Source organism: Lepidochelys kempii, chromosome 13, assembly GCF_965140265.1.
Source record: "Lepidochelys kempii isolate rLepKem1 chromosome 13, rLepKem1.hap2, whole genome shotgun sequence".
Lineage (NCBI taxonomy): Eukaryota > Metazoa > Chordata > Testudines > Cheloniidae > Lepidochelys > Lepidochelys kempii.
Window position 1 is genome coordinate 41,026,037 of NC_133268.1, and position 22,818 is coordinate 41,048,854.

Here is a 22,818-nt window from a genome sequence, read left to right on the forward strand (position 1 = left end):
CAGGGGATCACTCAGACAGGCCAGGCACTGTGGGGAGAATTCCAGCACTGAGATTGCAGAGCGGCTGTGGGTTGGGACTGAGGGGCATCAGCCAAGCTATGGCTGGGGAAGCCCATTGCTAGAGTAGCAGTGGGCAACCCCAGCTAGTGTAAAACCACCATACTTCATTGGAGTCAATATGGTCAGAGCCCCATCCAGTGTAAATCAGCCACAGCGCCACTGAAGTCATCACAGCACCACTAAATTAGACCAGATGAGCATTTGGCCATGAGAATACCCCCAGATAAATAATTCCTGCCACATTTACCATCTGTAGGGCTGGGAAGGAATTTTCCCCCAGGTCAGACTGACAGTGACTGTGGGGTTTTCTTGCTTTCCTTTGCAGTGAGGGTGGGGGGCACGGGGGCAGTCACTTGCCAGGATCATCTGCATATGTCTCACTAAATCAATTCCCTGCAAGTTCAGGGCCCTCAGGTGATGGTACACCTCGGTCCCTCCTGTTCTCTGCCTGTGACCCAGAATAGTTTTGTTTGCTGAGGACTGTAACGCCTGGGTCTAATTTCATGTGTTGGGCTTAGTGGGAGGATGCTGGGTGGTGGTGGAGGCCTGTGAGATACAAACGGGCCGACTGGCTGTGCCGATGGTCCCGTCTGGACGTAAACTCTATGGCATTTCACAAAAATTCCAGAAGCCTTCATTTTATGTCATCTTCTGCCTGGACAGCAAGTTACTGGCGGTTTCTATAGAGAGAGCGTGTGTATGTGTGTGAGAGAGACAGAGACAGAGCAAAGAAACTGTTCTCTGTTGTGAAATGCCCTATTAGTTGTGTGACTGGACGTGTCTTTTGCGCATAGTCACTTAGAGGGAATCTTAAAAGGGGTAAAGAGCTCTGGGGTGCCGGCCCACAGTTTCTAGCTAGAAGACATGTCCTTCACATCAACCCCCTTCTCTGGGTGATGGGGATTCCCTCCTCTCTTACTTTTCCAAGTCTGGGGTTTTCTTTTCAGTTTCAAGCTGTTTCAGTGTTTCCCCGTTAACTCTAATGGGCCACCATTGTCTTTTCCTGGCTGGACAAGGGATGGATAGTTTTGTGTAAACTACAGGCTTGGGAGAACCCTCCTCCCCACTCTGAGGTGTACTGGAATTTGTAGTACCGGTCATGAGCATATAATTTAAGACAGAGATTCATAACCAGTCTGTATTCATACCTGGCCATCAAGTTCAGAACATTACAAGCTTTCATACAAGACCTTACCTGGTCTATATTTTTGCACAATGACATTGTATGCAACCAGTGGATTCGATTGCCTGTTTGAGAGGTTCATACCTCCCTGTCCTTCTGTTAGGTGTCTGGACCTTCCAGTCCCCTCCCACCCCCACTGTTACCCTTAGACCCCACTCCCCTCCCGGCTCTAGGGATAGAATCCAGGAGTCTGGATTCCCAGCCCTTTCTCTCCCCAATCTAACCTGCTAACCCCCACTACCTTCTCACAGCATTGACTACAACCCAGGAGTCCCCCACCCACCCCCCAGTCCCTTCTCTAAGTGTTCAATAATTGGAACAAATGTTCCCAGAGGTAGAAGGAGAACCCAGGAGTCCGGGCTTTAATCACTAGGCCCCACTCCCGTCTTCACACTGGGGACAGACCCCAAGATTCCTGACTCCTAGCCCTCCTGCTCTAAGCACAGTAACCTGCGCCTGTCCCAGAGTCAGGGGCAGATATAAAAAATCCATCTGTTCCTACTCCAAGCCACTGACCCCAACTCCCCCACAGAAGAGAGGCAGAACAGGGGAGTCCTGACTTCTGTCTCCAGGACCCTCTCTCCTGTCCAGTTCTCAGGCAGCTCCTGCTGAAGGCAGGATAATTATGGCTCAAGCCCTGACACTTTCCTGCCTCACAGTCTCAATAGAGCAGCTTTCATCTCCTTGTTCCCCAGTGTGTAGATGAGGGGGTTGAGGAGCAGGGTTACTGTGGTGTAGAATACAGCCAGCACACCATGCAGTGGGTGCTGGGAACCTGGTCTCAGGTAGATGAAGACCAGGGGCACGTAGTAGGTCACCACCACCGTGATATGAGCCATGCAGGTGGAGAAGGCCCGATGCTTGCCCTCAGCGGAGCAGATCCTCAGGATGGCCAAGATAATGTAGACGTAAGACATCAGGATCAGCAGGAAGCAGGTGACAGCCAGGAAGCCGATGTCCATAGATGTCACCAGCTTATTGAGTGCCGTGTCCCCACAGACCAGCTTCAACACAGCCGGAATATCACAGAAGAGGTAGCCTACCTGGGTGTCCCAGCCGTATGGCAGCCGGAAGGTGAGCACGGTCTGCATTGTGGAGTTCAGGGAGACCCCTAGCCAGGTCCCCGCTGCCAGGCACAGGCAGGCTCCACGGTTCATAATGACGCTGTAGCGCAGTGGCTTGCAGATGGCCAGGAAGCGGTTGTAGGGCATGACCGTGTAGAGGAAGCACTCGGTGCAGCCAAGGAAGTGGAAGAAGAAGAGCTGGGCCATGCAGCCATGGAAGGAGATGGCCCCGCCGCCCGGCAGGAAGCCAGCCACCACCTTGGGCACCACCACCGAGGAGACCGTCATGTCCAGGAAGGACAAGTGGCAGAGGAACCAGTACATGGGCTTGTGCAGCCGACACTCCCGGGCCACCGCCAGCAGGATGAGCAGGTTCCCGCATAGTGTCAATAGGTAGATGAGGAAGAAGAAGAGGAACAAGGGCACCTGCAGCTCTGGGGGGTATGGGATCCCCACCAGGATGAAATGGGTGAGCTGGGATCTGTTCCCACACTCCATTCACTCTGTGTCCCTGTGAGTGAATGCGGGGTGTTAATGATTAATGAGCAGAGAAGCAATGGGTGATCTTTTCAGGGGCATTTGGGATAAGACTCACTCTCGTGCAGGGGGAAGAAACTTCCACTCTGGAAAGTCAATACTGGAACTGTCAGTTCAGGCCACCATCAAGGAGCGAGTGGCTGTTGGGTGGCATGAAGGACTCACTTGCCATTGGAAATGGGAATTTTCACCAACTAGGGACCTGGCCCCATAGTGAGGAAGAGCAGCAGAGAGAGCCTGAAACAGGTGACAGACTAGTCCTACAGCTGCCCCTCTGAATACCGTTACCTGGCGTGTGTTCCAGTTGGGATGCCATGGCTAGGTCTTTAAGCCACTCCCACTTGCTCTCTTCTAGGCTCTGAGATCTCCCTTTACCCCCCAATCAAACATTCCACACAGGAGGTGCCTTTGTGTCCAATGTGATGCCACTAAGCTGGGTGGGTCCCAGTGCTGATCTTCTCTGGCAGTTTCTCTGTTTCTGTGCATCATTTCTCCCCTCTGTTTAATTTCTCCTTCAGCTCTGCCGTGTCCTTTCTCTCTGCAGCTTCTTATAACCTGGCGTCCCTGCTGCCCTCGTCTCTGCATTCTCCCCTCTTCCCCCTTGTGTATTTCTCTCTCCGCAGCACCACTCATGGCTGCTCTAATATTAAACTGTTGACATTTGCTGTATTTTTACGTGAATAATGAGGTCCCCCATTGGCAAACCCCAATGATCATTATTAGAAATGGTGTTTGGGGCAAAAATGAAGGAGACAGAGCATTGACTTAGGATCTTAAAAGAATGGCCCAGTGTGGAACTTCAGAGCGGGCAGTTTGGTCTCAGTAGGGGGCGCTCTCCCCTCACAGTCAGTGCTGACGCTAGTGTTCCAGCATGGCACTAGGGGGCGCTGTGTGTCAGGAAGTGGGATGAGGGGGTCAGCAGGGGATTTTCTCCCCTCCATGTCCGTTCTGAACCCAAGGTGGCATTAGAGGATGCTGTGTTGCAGGAACCAGCATGGTGACACAGTCGTGGGGGAGGGCTCTCCTCTCTGAATCAGCACTGACTGCAATTCTCCAATATGATGCTAGGGGGTGCTGTTCTGCAGGGACATGGGGCGGGGATCAATGCAGGAAGCTGTCCGCTAGCAGTCAGTGCGGAACCCAATGCCCCAGTGCACTGCTACAGTGTGCTGTGCTGTAAGGAGGAGGGGTTCAGTATTGCAGAGACCCGCCTACACACATCCCCAGCACCAAACTCTTCCACCCTATGACACCCCATATTTCCCTACACAAATACACACCTGTTCCCCTTCCCTCCTGCACCCCACATTCCCCTGTGCGCACACATCAGTTTCCCCTCCCTCCTCCACTCCACGTTCACGCACACACACACACCAGTTCCTTCCCTCCTGCACCCCACATTCCTCTCCATACACAAACCAGTTCCACTCCTTCTTGCATTTGTCCTTTCTCTGACTATGTAACCCACACGCCTCCTGGTTGTGGTGCTTTGTCCCATGTAATGGCACCGAGACCATTTAGAGATGAATGAGTCTGCTGCAGCCTTAACCAAGAGCCATGTGGCTTTTAGCTCATAGACTCATAGATAGACTCATAGATGTTAAGGTCAGAAGGGACCATTATGATCATCTAGTCTGACCTCCTGCACAATGCAGGCCACAGAATCTCACCCACCCACTCCTGCAATAAACCTCTCACCTATGTCTGAGCTACTGAAGTCCTCAAATCATGGTTTAAAGACTTCAAGGTGCAGAGAATCCTCCAGCAAGTGACCCATGCCCCATGCTACAGAGGAAGGCGAAAAACCCCCAGGACCTCTTCCAATCTGCCCTGGAGGAAAATTGCTTCCTGGCCCCAAATACGGCGATCAGCTGAACCCTGAGCATGTGGGCAAGACTCACCAGCCAGATACCCAGGAAAGAATTCTCTGTAGTAACTAAGATCCCACCCCATCTAACATCCCATCACAGGCCATTGGGCCTATTTACCATGAATATTTAAAGATCAGTTAATTGCCAAAATCATGTTATCCCATCATACCATCTCCTCCATAAACTTATCAATTTTTAGTCTTGAAGCCAGATAGGTCTTTTGCCCCCACTGCTTCCCTTGGAAGGCTATTCCAGAACTTCACTTCTCTGATGGTTAGAAACCTTCGTCTAATTTCAAGTCTAAATTTCCTGATGGCCAGTTTATATCCATTTGTTCTTGTGTCCACGTTGGTACTGAGCTTAAATAATTCCTCTCCCTCTCCGGTATTTATCCCTCTGATATATTTATAGAGAGCAATCATATCTCCCCTCAACTTTCTTTTGGTTAGGCTAAACAAGCCAAGCTCTTTGAGTCTCCTTTCATAAGATAGGTTTTCCATTCCTCGGATCATCCTAGTAGCCCTTCTCTGTACCTGTTCAAGTTTGAACTCATCCTTCTTAAACATGGGAGACCAGAACTGCACGTAGTATTCCAGATGAGGTCTCACCAGTGCCTTGTATAACAGTATTAACACCTCCTGATCTCTACTGGAAATACCTCGCCTGATGCATTCCAAGACCGCATTAGCTTTTTTCACGGACATATCACATTGGCAGCTTATAGTCATCCTGTGATCAACCAATACTCCAAGGTCCTTCTCCTCCTCCGTTACTTCTAACTGATGCATCCCCAGCTTATAACTAAAATTCTTGTTATTAATCCCTAAATGTATGACCTTACACTTTTCACTATTAAATTTCATCCTATTACTATTACTCCAGTTTACAAGGTCATCCAGATCCTCCTGTATGATATCCCGGTTCCTCTCTAAATTGGCAATACCTCCCAGCTTTGTATCATCCGCAAACTTTATTAGCACACTCCCACTTTTTGTGCCAAGTTCAGTAATAAAAAGATTAAATAAGATTGGTCCCAAAATCAATCCCTGAGGAACTCCATTGGTAACCTCCCTCCAGCCTGACAGTTCACCTTTCAGTAGGACCCGTTGTAGTCTCCCCTTTAACCAATTCCTTATCCACCTTTCAATTTTCATATTGATCCCCATCTTTTCCAACTTAACTAATAATTCCCCATGTGGCACCGTATCAAATGCTGTACTGAAATTGAGGTAAATTAGATCCACTGCATTTCCTTTGTCTAAAAAATCTGTTACTTTCTCAAAGAAGGAGATCAGGTTGGTTTGGCATGCTCTACCTTTTGTAAAACCATGTTGTATTTTGTCCCATTTACCATTGACCTCAATGTCCTTAACTACTTTCTCCTTCAAAATTTTTTCCAAGACCTTGCATACTACAGATGTCAAACTAACAGGGCTGTAGTTACCCGGCTCACTTTTTTTCCCTTTCTTAAAAACAGGAACTATGTTAGCAATTCTCCAATCGTACGGTACAATCCCTGAGTTTACAGATTCATTAAAAATTCTTGCTAATGGGCTTGCAATTTCATGTGCCAATTCCTTTAATATTCTTGGATGAAGATTATCTGGGGTCACCGATTTAGTCCCATTAAGCTGTTCGAGTTTTGCTTCTATCTCAGATATGGTAATATCTACCTCCATATCCTCATTCCCATTTGTCATGCTACCATTATCCCTAAGATCCTCATTAGCCTTATTAAAGACTGAGGCAAAGTATTTGTTTAGATATTGGGCCATGCCTAGATTATTCTAAACCACCACTCCATCCTCAGTGTTTAGCAGTCCCACTTCTTCTTTCTTTGTTTTCTTCTTATTTATATGGCTATAGAACCTTTTACTATTGGTTTTAATTCCCTTTGCAAGGTCCAACTCTACTTGACTTTTAGCCTTTCTCAGTTTATCCCTACATGTTCTGGCCTCAATAAGGTAGCTTTCCTTGCTGATCCCTCCCATCTTCCACTCCCTGTAGGCTTTCTGCTTTTTCTTAATCACCTCTCTGAGATGCTTGCTCATCCAGCTTGGTCTACCACTCCTGCCTATGAATTTTTTCCCCTTTCTTGGGATGCAGGCTTCCGATAGCTTCTGCAGCTTTGACTTGAAGTAATCCCAGGCCTCCTCTGCCTTTAGATCCATAAGTTCTTCAGTCCAATCCACTTCCCTAACTAATTTCCTTAATTTTTGAAAGTCAGCCCTTTTGAAATAAAAAACCCTAGTCGCAGATTTATTTTTGTTTATCCTTCCATTCAGTTTGAACTGAATTAGCTCATGATCACTTGAACCAAGGTTGTCCCCTACAACCATTTCTTCTATGAGGTCCTCACTACTGACCAAAACCCAATCTAAAATGGCATCCCCTCTTGTCGGTTCAGCAACTACTTGATGGAGGAATCCATCAGCTATCACATCTAGGAAAATCTGAGCCCTATTATTATTACTAGCACTTGTCCTCCAGTCTGTATCTGGGAAGTTAAAGGCTCCCAGGATCACGCAATTTCCATTAGTATTTACTTCATTAAAAACATTGAAGAGGGCTCGATCCATATCCAGATCGGATCCCGGCGGTCTCTAGCCCACCCCAAGCACTATCCCAGGGGAGGCTCTCGTAGTTTTCTTCCCCAGTGTGATTTTTGCCCAGACGGACTCTGTCTGATCCATTCCATCGCTTCTTATTTCTTTACATTCTACCTCCTCATTGATGGACAATGCTACTGCACCACCTTTGCCTTTATTTTGGTCTTTCCTAAACAGCACAGACCCTTCATACCCGTACTCCAGTCGTGACGACTATTCCACCCTGTTCCTGTTCTCCCTAGAATATCTGCTTTCACTTCCTGCACCAGTAGCTCTAGTTCCTCCATTTTGTTACCCAGGCTCCTCGCATTGGTGTACAAACATCTTCATTTTTGCTGTTTGGCCTCGCTCACATTCTGTACCCGATTAGGCACAGACATTCTACAGCCAGTATGACCTATTAGACTGGTACCCACGCTGCCCTTCCTCCTTAAATCCATTCTCCTACCCACGGCTGTATCCTTTCTTACTTTGTTTTCTTCCGTCTCAATGCTAAAATCCAGCGTGGAGATTACCTGGACATCTCCCAACCATCTCCCCCAATTCCTAGTTTAAAGCTCTCTGAATCAGTTGTGCCAGCCTCCATCCTAGAAGTCTATTTCCTTCCCTACTCAGATGAAGTCCATCCCGAGAGAACTGTCCTCTGTCCATGAATGCCTCCCAGTGGCCATAGATCCCAAAGCCCTCCTTCTAGCACCACTGCCTGAGCCATCTGTTGATAGTCATAATCTTGTCACGCCTTTGTTGCCCTTCTCTAGGAACAGGCAGAATCCCACTGAAGATCACCTGAGCCTCAATTTCCTTAAGTGTCTTCCCCAGCGTGGCATAGTCTCCCTTGATACATTCCAGTAAGAATCTACTGGTATCATTTGTTCCTACATGAAGGACAATCAGTGGATTCTTTCCTGCTCCCTTTAGGATCCTTTTCAACCTCAGGTCCACATCTCATATCTTAGCACCTGGAAGACAGCACACCCTTCTATTCTCTGGATCAGCTCTGGTTACAGGCCTGTCTATTCTTCTCAGTAAGGAGTCCCCGATCACGTAGACCTGCCTTTTCCTGGTGACGGTGTGATTCTCCGGTCTAACCCTGTTCCCTCTGGCTGCAGGTTCTTTCCATTCCTATTCTCCCTTGTAATCCTCTTCAACCCATCCTGTATCCTCCTGGCGCTCATATTTGGTGTAGTCTCCATTGGCTCTTCCCCTTTTCCTATAGGACTAGCAGCTCTTCTCTTCTTCCTTGCCCTTCCACCTTCAGTGACCACCTGCTGAACCCCTTCTTCATTTTCCAACTCTGCAAACCTGTTCTTAAGCTCTATTTCTTCTTCACTAGCCCGTCTTTTCCTCTGTCCGGTTCTCTTAGTCACATGCTTCCACTGTCCATTTTCTTCACCCAGCAGTCTCCCCTCAGAATTCTTCAGTCCTCTTTCCATCTGCAAGTCTGAGCTTTTCCCTTCAGCTGCCTCATGTCTTTGCTCCATAATCTGCTCGAACCCCCTTCTAAACTCAGTCAGACTTTCCACCTGCATCTCCAATCCTAGGATCTTTTCTTCCATCAGCTCTATCAGACGGCACTTCATGCAGACAAAACTCTTTCCAGGTACCCCCTCCAGGATCATGTACATACCACAGCTTCCACATCCAGTCATCTTCATTGTGTCTTCCACTACATGGGTCACTCCCACTCATGTGGTAGAGGCTCATTCACTAAGCTTCAAAGTCCCCAGGTTCGATCCCACCTGCTGACGACTGGGGTGTGTCGGTGTTACACCTACACACACAATATTTCTTTTTTCTCTTTCCCCTGTTTCCACACAGTCTAAGTTTCCTCTTCCTGCCCTCTCAGTTGCTTGTGTGTGTGTGGGGGGGGTAATTTTGGTTGTTATTTTTCATAACTGGAGGTTTATCTGCCAGCACATAAAATCTTCTCCTTTAGAGAAACTCACAAAGAACTTCCATCTTTCAAAATGGCCTCCCACCTCCTTAGTCCTCAAGGGGAGTAAAACCACAGCTTCCCTCAGATGAGCTACCCTCTTTCAAAATGGCCACTCCCTCTCCTTTTTTCCAGCAAGAATGAAGCCAGCAACCACCATTTTAAGGCTTTTATGGGCAGCCTGTGGCTTCAGTCCCAGTGAGAACAATGGGAGATAGATGGCCACCAAACTGAGTGAGTTATTTCCCTAGTCTCACTGAGAACAGCAGGAGATGTTGTGACGCAGCAGGGAGTGGGGCAGACTGACTGGGGAATGGCATCTAGTTCTGCTGGGACTGTCTGCCCGGGGCACGGGAGAGCAGGGGGTGACTCCACTGGAGTGAGGGGACCTGAGCCTATCACCGGAGCTGGGAGGGGGTTGGACCCAGGTGACACCTTTGCCCGGGAAACTGGACAAAGGCTGGAGGAGGAGCCGGGGCGTGGAAGAGTGAGACTGGGGGAGGGGGGTTTTGGTTTCAGTTTGGGGCTGGGTGGTCCAACGCAGGGAACCCCAGGGCTGGGGTCTAAGCTCCCTGCTCCCCAGAAGGACTTGACTGAGGGGTCCTGGTTATACCCACAAGCTCTGTTTTAGACTGTGTTCTTATTGTCCAATAAACCTTCCGTTTTACTGGCTGGCTGAGAGTCACGGTGAATCCCAGGAAGAGGGGTGCAGGGCCCGGAGTCCCCACACTCCGTGACAGCTGTCAGCCATTTTGGAAGAGGGCAGTGCCAGTTCTACGTGGAACTCTCTGTAGTAGCATGTTGTTCATCAGACTGTTCTGAAGGAGAAATTTTCACTTACGAAAAATAATGGGGGGGGGAATGACCATTAATCCCAATTAAAGTCTTCAGCTGTAGCCAATACACAAGATTTCAGTGAATTTTAACCATAAGGGAAGTTTGACACCTCTGAGCTATTTTATTATTAAGGTTTCAGAGTAGCAGCCATGTTAGTCTATTCGCAAAAAGAACAGGAGGACTTGTGGCACCTTAGAGACTAACCAATTTATTTGAGCATAAGCTTTTGTGAGCTACAGCTCACTTCATCGGATGCATTCAGTGGAAAATATAGTGGGGAGATTTATATACATAGAGAATATGAAACAGTGGGTGTTACCATACACACTGTAACCAGAGTGATCACTTAAGGTGAGCTATTACCAGCAGGAGAGAGGGAAGGGGGGAACCTTTTGTAGTGATAATCAAGGTGGGCCATTTCCAGCAGTTGACAAGAATGCTTGAGGAACAGAGGGGGGGGGAATAAACATGGGGAAATAGTTTTACTTTGTGTAATGACCCATCCACTCCCAGTCTTTATTCAAGCCTACATTAATTGTATCCAGTTTGCAAATTAATTCCAATTCAGCAGTCTCTCTCTGGAGTCTGGTTTTGAAGTTTTTTTGTTGAAGAATTGCCACTTTTAGGTCTGTAATCAAGTGACCAAAGAGATTGAAGTGTTCTCCGACTGGTTTTTGAATGTTATAATTCTTGACGTCTGATTTGTGTTCATTTATTCTTTTACGTAGAGACTGTCCAGTTTGACCAATGTACATGGCAGAGGGGCATTGCTGGCACATGATGGCATATATCACATTGGTGGATGTGCAGGTGAACGAGCCTCTGATAGTGTGGCTGATGTGATTAGGCCCTATGATGGTGTCCCCTGAAAAGATATGTGGACACAGTTGGCAACGGGCTTTGTTGCAAGAATAGGTTCCTGGGTTAGTGGTTCTGTTGTGTGGTGTGTGGTTGCTGGTGAGTATTTGCTTCATGTTTGAGGGCTGTCTGTAAGCAAGGACTGGCCTGTCTCCCGAGATCTGTGAGAGTGATGGGTTGTCCTTCAGGATAGGTTGTAGATCCTTGATGATGAGTTGGAGAGGTTTTAGTTGGGGGCTGAAGGTGATGGCTAGTGGCGTTCTGTTATTTTCTTTGTTGGGCCTGTCCTGTAGTAGGTGACTTCTGGGAACTCTTCTGGCTCTGTCAATCTGTTATTATTATTTATTTATTATTAAGATCCTTCAGCTCAAAGAAATGATCCAATACTACGTGTTAATTATTAAAAGGACCCTTTTTAATTCATAAACAAATTAACCGATTTATTTGTAAATTGTTAGAAAAGTCATTCTGTGCCCAGAGAGTAAGAGCTATAATATTTGACTATGCTGTGGGTTTTTTTCATAGGTTCCTGGAGTTTAAGGCCAGGACCATTAGATCATTTAGTTAGACAGGCCAGGGAATTTCATACGGTTACTCCTATAGTGAGACCAATAACTTGTGTTTGACTAAAGCATATCTTCCAGAAAGGCATCCCACCTTGATCTGAAGACTTCAAAAGATAGAGACTCCATCACCTCCCTTGGTTGCTAGTGTTAATAATTAATCACATTTCCTGTTAAAAAACGCATAGCTTTGTTTCTAATTTGAGCTCGCCGGACTTCAGCTTCCAGTCTTTAGTTCTTGTGCCTTTCTCTGCTGGATTAAAGAGATGATTCATGCCTTGTCTTTTCTTCTCATGAAGGTTCTCACACCCTGTCACGAAGTCACCTCTTGATCTTCTTTCTGATAAGCTAAATAGATGGACCTTCTTAAACCTCTCTTTGTAAGGCAAATTTTTTCCAGCCCTCAAGTAATTTTTATTGCTCATCTCTGAACCCTCTCCAATTCCTTTGTACATAACAAAGGTGCTGAATCCTTGCTTTAAGTCCAAGCCTTACTCCTGGGGGAATTCTGCACCAAAAAATTAAAAATTCTGCACACAATATTTCAAAATTCTGCATCAAATTCTGCATCTTGTGTTAAAATAATACAACACAATCACACCAATTTCAAAAAAACAACAAGGTGGCACCTTAAAGACTAACAGATTTATTTGGGCATAAGCATCTGAAGAACTGGGCTTTTTTCCCATGAAAGTTTATGCCCAAATAAATCTGTTAGTCTTTAAGGTACCACCGGACTCCTCGTTGTTTTTGTGGATACAGACTAACACAGCTACCCCTCTGATACTTGATACCAATTTCAATTATTTGTGGTCATTTATTTCATAATACCTGTCAGCAAGTATGTCTTTAACAACAGAGACAGAAAAGAAGATTCAGGAAATGTTTTTTGACAAATAGATTCTTTACTAGGCATATTAATTCAGAACTCTGAGTAATAATTCATTTAAACTACAATACAGAACCATATTTCTCTCACCCCTCAGAAACAGTGCAAAGGCTTGGGGGAGTCAGGGGTAATAGAGGACCGGAGGGAGAGGGAAGTAAATTGCTGGGAAGGAGCCTGGGTATGAACTTGGTGGGTTGTTATGTATGGGTGGGGAAAGTATGAAACAGGTTATTTTGTGGGGTGGGAAGGGATTCTTAGGGAGCTTCCCCCATGCAGACCCTCATTAACCCCGAGCCTCTCCTGTTCAGTCAGGTACATCTACCCCTTTCCACATGTGCCCTACCACCCCTATCCAGACACCCACTCCCCTATCCCCATGTGGCCTTGCACCCCCCCTCCTGTCCCTATTTGTCCCTGTACCCCCTCCCTGTCCCCATGTGTCTCTGTGCCCCCGCCAGCCACTCCCCTGTTCCTATGTGGCTCTGTTCCGACTAGTGCAGAATTCCCCCAGGAGTACCATGATATTGTTGGAGTTGACCGGGGAGGGGCGTATTATACTGCCAAAAATAACTCAATGCTCTTGTCAGAGTCTCTAGTATACTGCAAAAAGTGATGAGACATGGTGCACAGGACGTTTGCTGTCATCTGTCTGCACAGCAGTGAATTTCACCCTCACATAACCACACCAGTGCATGGATACATCCCTGTGCACAGAGACACAGAGAAAGGGCAGGGGAACAGCAGGGGATACAAACCAAGGACAAAGCTCTGCTGGATTCAGAGTCCTTCAGCTGAACCTGTGGCCCAGGTTACTCCTATTTCACACCTCTGGGGGGAATTCTCTGCCTTGTGTCACACCGCAGGAGAGCCTAGATGAGCATGAATGTCCCCTCCCTCCCTCACAATGTCTGGGTCAGATTCTCAGCTGGTAGAAATCTACACAGCTCCTTTCAATCCAATGGCGTTACTCCTGATTTACACCAGGGTGTGTGGCTGAGAGGGGAGACAGCCCCAGGAAATCCAGTGGAGTTCCCCAGGAGTCAGGTCAGGGGGAGAGAGAGCAGAATCCAGACCGTGGTGGAACTGGAGATCTGGCCCTTTCAGTTCCATGGCGCTACACTTACTGATGCCGGCGGAGGGCTTGGTCCCGGGGGTCTATGAGCGTTCTCTCAAATGATGCAAAATCTCCATTAATTGGCAACTCTGCTGCGGTCTCAGTCTAGGAGCCTGGTGGGGATTCAGGACCCTGGTCCCGAAGGGCCCAAAGGGTATTTAACGACCACGGAGAGCCATAAGGAGGCTGGAAGCTGTGAGGAAGCTGTGGGGCTTGGCGGCAGTGTGGGGTGATACGCTGCGGGCAGCCCTGGCTAGCTTCAGAGCAGATTAGGTCTCCGGGTTGGATACCAAGGGCCCAGGCTGTGCACCTCTCCTGGGCGATGGGCCGTTTGGGATAAGAAAGCTGGATGGTGCTACACAGGAGTCACGGCCGGGGACAGAAAGGAAGAATTCCAGGCAGCTGGATCGGCCTTTCCCAATGCAGCCAGTGTAAGACTCCTACTTTGGTAAAGTTCCCTCTGTCTCTGAATCTGTCAGTCTCTGTCTCGCACAGAGGGAGATGACGTCAGCCAAATATTTTCTTTAGAGAGAAATCGATCCAGCCCTGTATCCATCCTTCTCTGTGCAGTACCTGCCTGCCTGTCTGTCTGTCTGTGGTGTATCTATCCTTTATCTCCCTCTCTCCATGTGTTATATCCCCAACCTGCCAGCGTTTCCCCTTCAGCTCTGCCTCTCCTGCACAGGGAAAACTCCCTAGCAAAACCCAAACAGGGTCTCTGTTATTGTCCTTTAAATCTCACCTTAAAAATCCCTCTGGCATGTTATCCACAGAGCCGAGCCTGCTGATCGTGGCCAAGCAGAGATAGGCTGTGGCCAGGGGTGCTGGAAAAATTTGTGTAGCGGAGATGCTGAGAGCCACTGAACCAAACTGTGAACCCTGAGTATGAGGGAAACCACGTTCAACCAGGGGGTGCTGCTAAACCCCCAGCACCCCGAGTTCCAGCACTTATGGCTGTGGCTATTCTGCTTCTCATTCTCTCTTTTTCCTTCTCTCTCTAACCCCAATAAAGCCCCAAACAATACACATAATTAACAAAGCTGGGGAATTCTTCACCACATTCATTGGTTTGTATGTTCCATCCTTGTCCTCTTCCTTAACACAAACACGTAGCAGCCCGTGCCTTTATATCAACAAAACCCTACCAAAACAAAGCATTGCACTGCACAGAGGATAGTAACTCTGCAGAGAGCAGGAGAGACAGAGAGAGAGAGAGAACAAACCACATATGGGAAATGTTAGCCACAAACGGAAGGCTCTAAGGTACCATGGTGAGAAGGGTGGAGAAAGGGCCTACATAGAATAGAATTCAGGAAACTGGAAAAGGACAGGAGAGAAGAGTAGAAACTAGAATAGAATAGGTTTCAGAGTGACAGCCGTGTTAGTCTGTATTCGCAAAAAGAAAAGGAGTACTTGTGGAACCTTAGAGACTAACCAATTTATTTGAGCATAAGCTTTCGTGAGCTACAACTCACTTCATCGGATGCATACTGTGGAAAGTGTAGAAGATCTTTTTATATACACAGAAAGCATGAAAAAAATACCTCCTCCCACCCCACTCTCCTGCTAGTAATAGCTTATCTAAAGTGACCACTCTCCTTACATTGTGTATGATAATCAAGGTGGGCCATTTCCAGCACAAATCCAGGGTTTAACAAGAATGTCTTGAGGGGGGGGGAGGAAAAAACAAGGGGATATAGGTTATCTTGCATAATGACTTAGCCACTCCCAGTCTCTATTCAAGCCTAAGTTAATTGTATCAAATTTGCAAATGAATTCCAATTCAACAGTTTCTCGCTGGAGTCTGGATTTGAAGTTTTTTTGTTGTAATATAGCAACTTTCATGTCTGTAATTGCGTGACCAGAGAGATTGAAGTGTTCTCCGACTGGTTTATGAATGTTATAATTCTTGACATCTGATTTGTGTCCATTTATTCTTTTACGTAGAGACTGTCCAGTTTGACCAATGTACATGGCAGAGGGGCATTGCTGGCACATGATGGCATAGATCACATTGGTGGATGTGCAGGTGAACGAGCCTCTGATAGTGTGGCTGATGTTATTAGGCCCTGTGATGGTGTCCCCTGAATAGATATGTGGGCACAGTTGGCAACGGGCTTTGTTGCAAGGATAGGTTCCTGGGTTAGTGGTCCTGTTGTGTGGTATGTGGTTGCTGGTGAGTATTTGCTTTAGGTTGGGGGGCTGTCTGTAGGCAAGGACTGGCCTGTCTCCCAGGATTTGTGAGAGTGTTGGGTCATCCTTCAGGACACGTTGTAGATCCTTAATAATGCGTTGGAGGGGTTTTAGTTTGGGGGCTGAAGGTGACGGCTAGTGGCGTTCTGTTCTTTTCTTTGTTAGGCCTGTCCTGTAGTAGGGGACTTCTGGGAACTCTTCTGGCTCTATCAATCTGTTTCTTCACTTCCGCAGGTGGGTATTGTAGTTGTAAGAATGCTTGATAGAGATCTTGTAGGTGTTTGTCTCTGTCTGAGGGGTTGGAGCAAATGCGGTTGTATCGCAGAGCTTGCCTGTAGATGATGGATCGTGTGGTGTGGTCAGGGTGAAAGCTGGAGGCATGTAGGTAGGAATAGCGGTCAGTAGGTTTCCGGTATAGGGTGGTGTTTATGTGACCATCGTTTATTAGCACTGTAGTGTCCAGGAAGTGGATCTCTTGTGTGGACTGGACCAGGCTGAGGTGGTGGGATGGTGGTGGGATGGTGGGATGGAAATTGTTGAAATCATGGTGGAATTCCTCAAGGGCTTCTTTTCCATGGGTCCAGATGATGAAGATGTCATCAAGAGAAGCAAAGTGTGTGTTGTAAATGGCTTGTCTAGTTTTAGTAAAGTCCAGCCATGAGGAAGTTTGTGTGGAAAGTTGTGTGGAAGGTTGTTTTTTTATGAGAGTAAAATAAATTGGTTAGAATAGAATAGAATGTCCCCTTTGTCTGTTCATCTCTGTACTGTAGGATCTTCAAGCCAGACATTTGCTCTTTCCATGTTCAGCACCAGCACAGTGAGACCCTGACCCCAAGTGGCATTACAATGATAGAAATATACACCACTCCGAATGACTGTGAGTCATGGAGGCTGTGGAAGGAAGGGTGAGCATTGCAGCTATAGGATGACAGGTCTTTTGGTTTAAGTAACTCACTGGCATTATTTCTCTCCCCTACCCCAGGAATGAGTCCTCCGTGGGGCGGGTCAACCATACTGTGGTGACTCATTTCATCCTCTTAGGGATCCCCAACACCGATGGCCTCCAGACCATCCTCTTCATCACCTTCTTAGCCTTCTATCTCTGCACTCTGCTGGGCAACCTGCTTATCTTATTAGCCATCCTCGCTGACCCCCATCTGCACACCCCCATGTATTTCTTCCTCTGCAACCTCTCCGTGCTGGACATCGGTTTTTCCTCCATCAGCACCCCTAAATTCCTGGCCAACCTCTGGGCCAAGAATAGAACCATCTCTCTGGGCGGGTGCATGTCCCAGGTCTTCTTCTACCACTTCCTGGGCAGCACCGAGTGCCTGCTCTACACCGTCATGGCCTACGACCGGTACGTGGCCATCTGCCACCCCCTGCGCTACCTGCTCATCATGAACTGGAGGGTGTGCGCCCTCCTGGCCGCCGGCACCTGGATCACCAGCTCCTTCCACGCCACCATCCTCACCAGCCTGACCTTCACGCTGCCCTACTGCGGGTCCAATGTGGTGGACTATTTCTTCTGCGACATCTTCCCGGTGGTCAAGCTGGCCTGTGCAGACACATACATCATCGAGACCGTGACCTTCACCAACACTGGCATGGTGCCCACGACCTGCTTCCTCCTCATCCTCGCGTCCTACGTCAGGATCGTCTATTCCGTCCTGAAGATAAACTCGGCCGAAGGGCGGCGCAAAGCAGCCTCCACTTGCGCCTCGCATCTGGCGGTGGTGACGCTGTTCTTCGGGCCCTGCGCCCTGGTCTACACACAGCCCCAGCTGAGCAAAGTGCTGGTGACCCCTGTGCAGATCTTCGGCAACGTGGTCACGCCCATGCTGAACCCAGCCATCTACACGCTGAGGAACAAGGAGGTGAAAGCAGCTCTGAGAAAACTGAGAGTGGGTCAAATGCCTGCACGTTGATATGCAGCAGCTGCAGAAGTAGCATGTGCATCTGCTTGGAAATACATCGACAAATACATCTCCATGGCGGCTCTGTGGCTCTTGTGAACGTCTCTGTCTCTCCCCATCCCCACACAGCCCCATCTATCTATGTGGATCTCTACCAGTCATAGAAATGCTCCTAATATACTGAGCTGTCTTTGACATGCTGTAAGGCTGATCTTTTCCCAGCTGCCTGAGGGACAGGCACACTCAGCCTATATTCAAATTAATAAGAATTGGAGATCCAAATTTTGTAGAGGACTTACAAAATCTTGGCCTTATTACACAGCTCTACAGAGCTCAAACTCTTTAAGTCTATCATTATCAGGCAGGTTTTCTACTCCTTCAGTTATTCTCATGGTTCTTTTCTGAACCCTCTCCAATTTATCAGCACCCGTCTGGAATTGTGAACAGCAGAACGGAACACAATATTGCATCAGTGGTCACACCAGTGCCAAACAGGGAGCTAAAATCACCTCTCTGCCCGTACTCGAGATTCCTCCTTTATGCATCCCAGGATCTCATTAGCTCTTCTGGCCCCAACGTTGCACTGTGAGCTCACGTTCAGCTGATTCTCCACCATGACCCGCAAATCATTTTCAGAGTCACGGCTCCCCAGAAGAGAGGACCCAGTCCTATAAGCATAGCCCTGATTCTTCATTCCTAGATATAGGTGCGTACCTTTAACTGCATTAAAATGCACATTGTTTCCTTGCACCCCCTTAACCAGAGATCCTGATCCAGACTGGGGAGGAGGTCAAAGGAGCTATTCCAGGGTTGGGGTTCGGATGAACATCAATGGAGTTTTCCCAGGACAAGGGAGAAACACACTGGTGTTAGCCTAGGGTTAGTGTTAGGGAAAAGGCCAAAGGAATTCTGCTCAGATTGAAGTAGGGCAGCTGAGTTACGCTAGTGTTCTCATGACGGATGAAGTCAATAAAGTTACCCAGGGTTTGGGTGAGGCAGGAAGTGAATACATTAATGCCAGATTTCATGAGAGCTAGGCAGGAAATTAGGAGGATGACATAATCTCTTTGGGGCTCAGTTCCTCACCTGAGACACTGCTAAAAATTATTCCCTTCTCCCAACCATTTCTCTGGTAATCCCTTTGGGGCAGGGGCTGTCTCTCGCAGTGTGTCTTTGCAGCACCCCTTGCATGTGAGCCTCCAGGCCTTCCATACGACAGAAATAATAATGTATTTTTCTGACTTACCACTGTGATACCCTGACACCCCAATATTCACCACTGTCATGTAATTAGGACATGTTTTGCATGAAATATGCTTTGTAAGTTATCATTCTAAAAGTCTTGATCTGCTAGACATTAATATCTCATTGAATTGTATGTGCTTTCTTTGTATGTGAAGTTATGAAGTTTGCCTATGTTTGTGCTACTGAAACTGAAACAAGAAGACTTTCAGGTACAACAGTAAAAAGGCCAAATAAAGTTAATGGCTCAGGGAGGAAATGCACAAGCACAAGGATTATCCCAGGAACTGCGTACAATAGAAACCTCTCAGAGACAGCACTGCCCAATGGGAACTGTTTGACCCAGGTCACAGCAAAAGAGCTTTCCAGCAAGTGGGAAGAAGCTATAAAAGGGGGGAAATGGCATCATGATGGTATCTCACTCTCCCTACAACAAGTCACCTGGAAACACCTGAAGAACAAAGACAGAATAGGGGGAAGTGATGGTCCCAGGCTAAGGGATTTCTAGCCTATGTATGAAAACGTGGGAAACCCAAGCTGCAAAGCCTAGGCAGCTTATGCCTTAAAAATCTGCCAGCCTGCTTGTCTCTCAGGGTGAGAATTTGCTAAATCATATCCTACCAATCTAGTGTGTTAACTCAGTTTGCGGTTTGTTTATTTAGTAGGTAATCTGCTTTGACCTGTTTGCTATCCCATTTAATCACTTAAAATATATCTTCTGTAGTTAATAAACGTATTTGTGCTTTCTCTAAAACCAGTTTGTGGAATTCATAACACCAGGGTGGGTGGGTGGGGGGAGTGTGCATATCTTCCTCCACATTGAGGGAGGGAGTGGATTTCATGAGCTTATGCTGTACAGTTCCCTGTGCAGCACAAGACAAAACCATTTTGCGTTTACATACCAGAGGGGGTGTGAACTTGGGTGCTGGCAATTCCCTAGCTGAATATTCCCACGCAGAGCTGATTTCAGTGTCTGTGTCTTTCTGCAGCTGGATGTGTCCCTACCTGTGTGTGTGCTGGAGGAGGTTTGAGGGCCTGGCTCAGCAAGACAGTGTAACGGAGCCCAGGCTGGTGGAACTGGCAGGCTCAGTGGTACCCCATCAGGTGGCACTCTGGAGCGGGGGACAACCTGTCACAATCACTAACTCCTAGGCCATGGGATTTAACCTTGTGCCTTGAAATGAAAAAATAATAAAAGAAATAAAATGAAAGGAACCTGGGGTAGATAACATCTCCCTGCAGAACAGTGCAAGTGAGCCCAGCATCCCGGTACTAGAAAAAGCCCTGACTCGGGGGGAAGAGCACCCCCTACAGAATTGCCTCCACCACTCCCTGCACTTCAGCGCCCCCTTTGAACTGCTGGGGTTCATCCTGAATTTTCTCTGTTGTTTCTTTGCATTGGTCGAGGGAACCAATTTCCAACAAGACACAAATCCAGACTATGTGCCTGAGATAAGAAAACCTGGAATGGAAGATCAGTGCACAAATTGTGCACATTGATTTTAAAAAACAAAGTACATTCTGATGGACAATGGGAAAACTCCATTGACTTCCAAGCCATGGGCACTGGACGCAGGGTTGCCAACTTTCTAATCGCACAAAACTAAACACCGCTTGTCCTTGCCCACTACTCCACCCCTTCCTCAAGGCCCCTCCCCTGCCCCACATCTTCTATGAGGCCCCACCCCTGCTCGCTCCATCCCCCTTCCCTCTGTCACTCACTCTCCCTCACCTTCATTCACTTTCACCGGGCTGGGGCACAGTGTTGGGGTGCAGGAAGCGGTGAGCCCTCTGGCTGGGGGTGCGGACTATGGGGTGGGACTGGGAATGAGGGGTTTGGGGTGCTGGAGAGGGCTCTGGGCTGGGGCAGGGAGTTGGGGGGTGTCATAAATATAAAGGGAAGGGTAACCACCTTTCTGTATACAGTGCTATAAAATCCCTCCTGGCCAGAGGCAAAACCCTTTCACCTGTAAAGGGTTAAGAAGCTAGGATAACCTCGCTGGCACCTGACCAAAATGACCAATGAGGGGACAAGATACTTTCAAATCTGGAGGGTGGGAGAGCAAAGGGTCTGTCTGTCTGTGTGATGCTTTTGCCGGGAACAGATCAGGAATGCAGCCTTACAACTCCTGTAAAGTTAGTAAGTAATCTAGCTAGAAAATGCATTAGATTTTCTTTTGTTTAATGGCTTGTAAAATAAGCTGTGCTGGAGGGAATGTATCTTCCTGTTTTTTTGTCTTTTTGTAACTTAAGATTTTGCCTAGAGGGATTCTCTATGTTTTGAATCTGATTACCCTGTAAGGTATTTACCATCCTGATTTTACAGAGGTGATTCTTTTACCTTTTCTTTAAATAAAATTCTTCTTTTAAGAACCTGATTTTTCATTGTTCTTAAGATCCAAGGGTTTGGGTCTGTGTTCACCTGTACCAATTGGTGAGGATATTATTATCAAGCCTTCCCCAGGAAAGGGGATGTAGGGCTTGGGGGGGATATTTTGGAGGAAGACATCTCCAAGTGGGCTCTTTCCCTGTTCTTTATTAACACGCTTGGTGGTGGCAGCATACGGTTCAAGGACAAGGCAAAGTTTGTAACTTGGGGAAGTTTTTAACCTAAGCTGGTAGAATAAGCTTAGGGGGTCTTTCATGCAGGTCCTCACATCTGTACCCTAGAGTTCAGAATGGGGGATGAACCTTGACAGGGGATGAGGACTCTGTCTGGGGGTGTGGACACTCAGCTGGGACCAGAGATGCGGGGTTTGGGGTGCAGGAGGGGTCTCCAGGCTTGGACAGGGGGTTGGAGTGTGTGTGGGGGAGTGAGGGCTCTGGCTGGGTGTCTGGGATCTGGGGTGGAGTTGGGGATGAGGAGTTTGGGGTAGGAAGTTGGGGTGCAGGATGGGTTTGGGGTGTGGGGTCCCGGCAGCGCTTGCCATGGATCCCAGGAGGAAGACACAGGCCCTAGGTGCATGGACAGCGAGGGAGGCTCTGCGTGCTGCCCTCACACCCGAAGGCACTGCCCCTGCAGCTCCCATTGGTTGCAGTTCATGGCCAATGGGAGCTGTGGAACTGGCACTAGGGGCGGGGGCTGTGCATGGAGCTTCCCTGGCCACACATGTGCCTAGGGGCCACAAGGACCTGGTGGCCATTTCCAGCAGCCATGCAGAGCTCGGGCAAGCAAGGAGCCTGCCTTCGCCCGGAGCCCCCTGGGTGCTGACGGGAGCTGCCAGGACCCCTTTTCGACTGGGCGTTCTGGTCAAAAACTGGGTGCTTTGCAACCCTAACTAGATGGCCGTAGAGGGAGAAGCAGGGAAAGCAGGTGGCTATAATATTTTGTAACTGAGAACTGTATCAATTCAACAGACTTACATTTAAAGAGTCCATGGGAATTATTTGCCAACCATTATCTTGTGGCCAAGACAAAGGCTTGGGACACAGGAGATCTGCGTTCCAGTACAGGCTCTATAGTAGACTCTGTATTTGACCTTAAGTAATTCACTAAATCTCTTCGTGCCTCAGTTTCCCCATCTGTTATACATGAAAAATTAAATCGTTGGTCACTCGCAGCGATGAAATGTGTATCACATTCAGTTGGGGACTGTTTCTATCTGTCTTTGCTGGGTGTGGCACAAAGCAGCCTACGCCTCAGTTCCAAAATGTAGGTCCTACCATAATACCCATGATAATACTAGTGATAATAGAAATTAAAACAGTCAAATGCAGATCCAGCTCCAGGGTACGTGGCAAAGACACACAGAACCCAGTTGATGCAGCCAAGAGTAAATTCTGAGCCTGGCTCCCAGCGCAGTGAGAAGGCCCAGCCTGGGGGCTCATTAGAAATGTAGACATTTTAATTGATCCCAGGGGCCATTGCACCCCGTGGGATGCTCTGACTGGGCTGGGGATAACACTTCTACAGAGAATAATTATACCCTCTGCCTTCTGCCTCTTCATC

At 47.8% G+C, this 22,818-nt stretch overlaps 2 protein-coding genes across 3 annotated transcripts; one reads left to right on the top strand and one right to left on the bottom strand.

Moving 5' to 3' along the window:
- Nucleotides 1-1,896: 1,896 nt before the first annotated feature.
- On the bottom strand, nt 1,897-12,204 carry LOC140897094 (olfactory receptor 10G6-like). Of its 2 annotated transcripts, XM_073309398.1 has the most exons (2): nt 12,172-12,204; nt 1,897-2,781 (listed from the first exon to the last, which is right to left on the bottom strand). In XM_073309398.1, the coding sequence occupies exons 1-2, from the start codon at nt 12,202-12,204 to the stop codon at nt 1,897-1,899; spliced, it is 918 nt and encodes a 305-aa protein (XP_073165499.1). The 2 variants fall into 2 exon arrangements, with proteins under 2 accessions (XP_073165499.1, XP_073165500.1); XM_073309399.1 differs by lacking the exon at nt 12,172-12,204 and having other exon boundaries at nt 1,897-2,805.
- A 4,353-nt stretch (nt 12,205-16,557) lies between these two features.
- On the top strand, nt 16,558-17,639 carry LOC140896825 (olfactory receptor 10D3-like). Its single transcript, XM_073308830.1, has 2 exons — nt 16,558-16,616; nt 16,694-17,639. Exons 1-2 carry the CDS (start codon nt 16,558-16,560, stop codon nt 17,637-17,639), a joined length of 1,005 nt encoding a protein of 334 aa, XP_073164931.1.
- Nucleotides 17,640-22,818: the final 5,179 nt, after the last annotated feature.